Source organism: Aspergillus pseudotamarii, assembly GCF_009193445.1.
Source record: "Aspergillus pseudotamarii strain CBS 117625 unplaced genomic scaffold BDV38scaffold_140, whole genome shotgun sequence".
In the NCBI taxonomy this organism is placed as follows: Eukaryota; Fungi; Ascomycota; class Eurotiomycetes; order Eurotiales; family Aspergillaceae; genus Aspergillus; species Aspergillus pseudotamarii.
Genome location: NW_022475154.1, coordinates 674 through 2571, shown reverse-complemented (window position 1 = coordinate 2571; position 1898 = coordinate 674). Strand labels below are relative to the sequence as shown.

The following is a 1898-nucleotide window of genomic DNA, read 5'->3' as shown; positions in this document are numbered from 1 at the left end:
ATATATCCAGATTGCCTTCTGTTGCTCCATTCTCTTCAGTTACTTGTGTATCTGAGGACGGATTGCTTTGTGCGGTATTGCCTGTGATTATAGACATTCTTTCCTCTTGGGTTGTTCTGTTCCTGCCAGCCTCAGTTGCGCTCCCCGTGTCGGTATTCACATCATTCGCACAGCCTCTGTTTGGCATATCTAGCAGTGACCTAAATTGTGGCTGGAGGCTTTCCTGAGTACGCCTTACCTGCGTGGATCTCAGTTCAGATTCCGTGTCCAACTGGTCCCATGGTCGCTTGACCCCACGCAGCAGCTCCTCTCCTGATAATGATTCTCCGACATGCTTGTCAATGGCGTGAACCCATTCAAGGGGGCTAATAGGGATGGGGAAGAGAGCAAAGTCTGGCTTGAAGGCCGTATACATATTCTGGAGATAGTTTAACTACGTTTTAGTCAGCGTATAATAAGCCAGGTATTACCCTTGCTGCCCGGAAGCTCTCTCTTCGATGCTTTGGGCTTAAGCTCTGGAGTAATGATGGCGGTGGGCGTACCAATATCTCCACAGTGCAGCTGGCATTTTCACCGTCCCTGGCCCACTGGGTACACAATTCGCCTACCAATGGTTTCTGCCAGATCCATCAGCACCTGTCTTGGGCAATCAAGTGCCAAACAACGTACCGCTATCTGCCAATATCTTCTCTGTTCGACTATCGACTCCATATCCGGCATGCAGTTGATATGTTGGGCAGTCCAAAAACAGCATTGGAAACGAAGTTTCCTGATGGGTGGGAGGTCCTCTGCGAAGCTCCTTTTCACCTTACTGGTATGGATATTATAGACTGCCATCCTTATCCATTTATATGCAGCGAATGTATGAGTGTCATATGTAGAAGACTACTGAAAGTGCGCCGGCGTTGATATAGGGGAAGCGCGCTGAGTAGAATATATATCCAGCCTCTTTCACTATAATCTATACGCCGTGCTTGGTGCCTAGGGCTTCCATTGCCTCCAATGTTGAGCGGTAGAGGTACCATGGTTCAATTTTGGGTGCCTCTCAGGGGTTTACTGGTGATCACACAGGGCCAAACACCTACATGTCTGCACGCACCCTAGTTGCTGTCGTATCGATTGGTTGTGAGTATACTTGCAAAATCGACACCTGGTACTTTCCCCATCGGTGAGCTAGTCCCTTTTTGGAACTAGACTTGTTTCTATACAACCAATAATAGTAGTTATCTACGTAGGGTCTATGTTCCGATCAAGAAAGCAGCGTGTGGAGTGCTTGGACACCAATTTTACCAGTGAGTATGGGTGCGGATCGACCAGGGAAGCATAATTTCAAACATTTGGCCAATAGGCTGTTGTACCAAGCAAGGTACTTATGGGCCCCTGCGTGGTGGCTCCATGGCTCTGTGTGTTAAACCCATGGGCGGGGAAAGGCAATGTATGTTGTGGGAGCCAGATGAACCTGGCAGGGCTGATACGTGCAGATCTGGTGTACTTCCCTTTAAAGTCTCTATTGATCGCTTAAGGGCCTCAGGTGATAGTCCTTTAAGGAGTAACGAGAAGAATTGGGTTATTGTAAGGAAGGTTTAGCGATATATACTTTTGCTGGCCATTACTACCTCTATCCATCTACTACAATAATAGTATCGGCTAAACTTGCAATAAATAACACCTCTCATCAATTTCCTTTTTTCCTTTGCTTTTGGGGGGTAGATAGATTGGTATCGACGGTGTAATGAGCGGGACTTCGTCTGTATAGCGGATACTGAAGTTTAATTTCCACTCTTCGTTCATGTCTTAGAGAATTTTTGGCTTTAGACTTTACAACAACTACTAAAGATTCTTCTAGAACAACGAGAATATCTCCATTTTGTGGATACGACCCTCTCTGGTGGCTGACG

The 1898-nt window shown here is 46.6% G+C and overlaps 1 protein-coding gene across 1 annotated transcript in view; it reads right to left on the bottom strand.

Annotated features, from left to right (window-relative positions):
• The window catches only part of BDV38DRAFT_291177 (uncharacterized protein), a gene marked incomplete at both ends in the record, with an annotated part of 3167 nt that extends 2752 nt beyond the window's left edge, over positions 1-415 (bottom strand). The window contains one exon of the mRNA XM_032061679.1: positions 44-415. Coding sequence (XP_031906928.1) covers positions 44-415 — 372 coding nt within the window. The remainder of the gene's footprint in view (positions 1-43) is intronic.
• Positions 416-1898: the final 1483 nt, after the last annotated feature.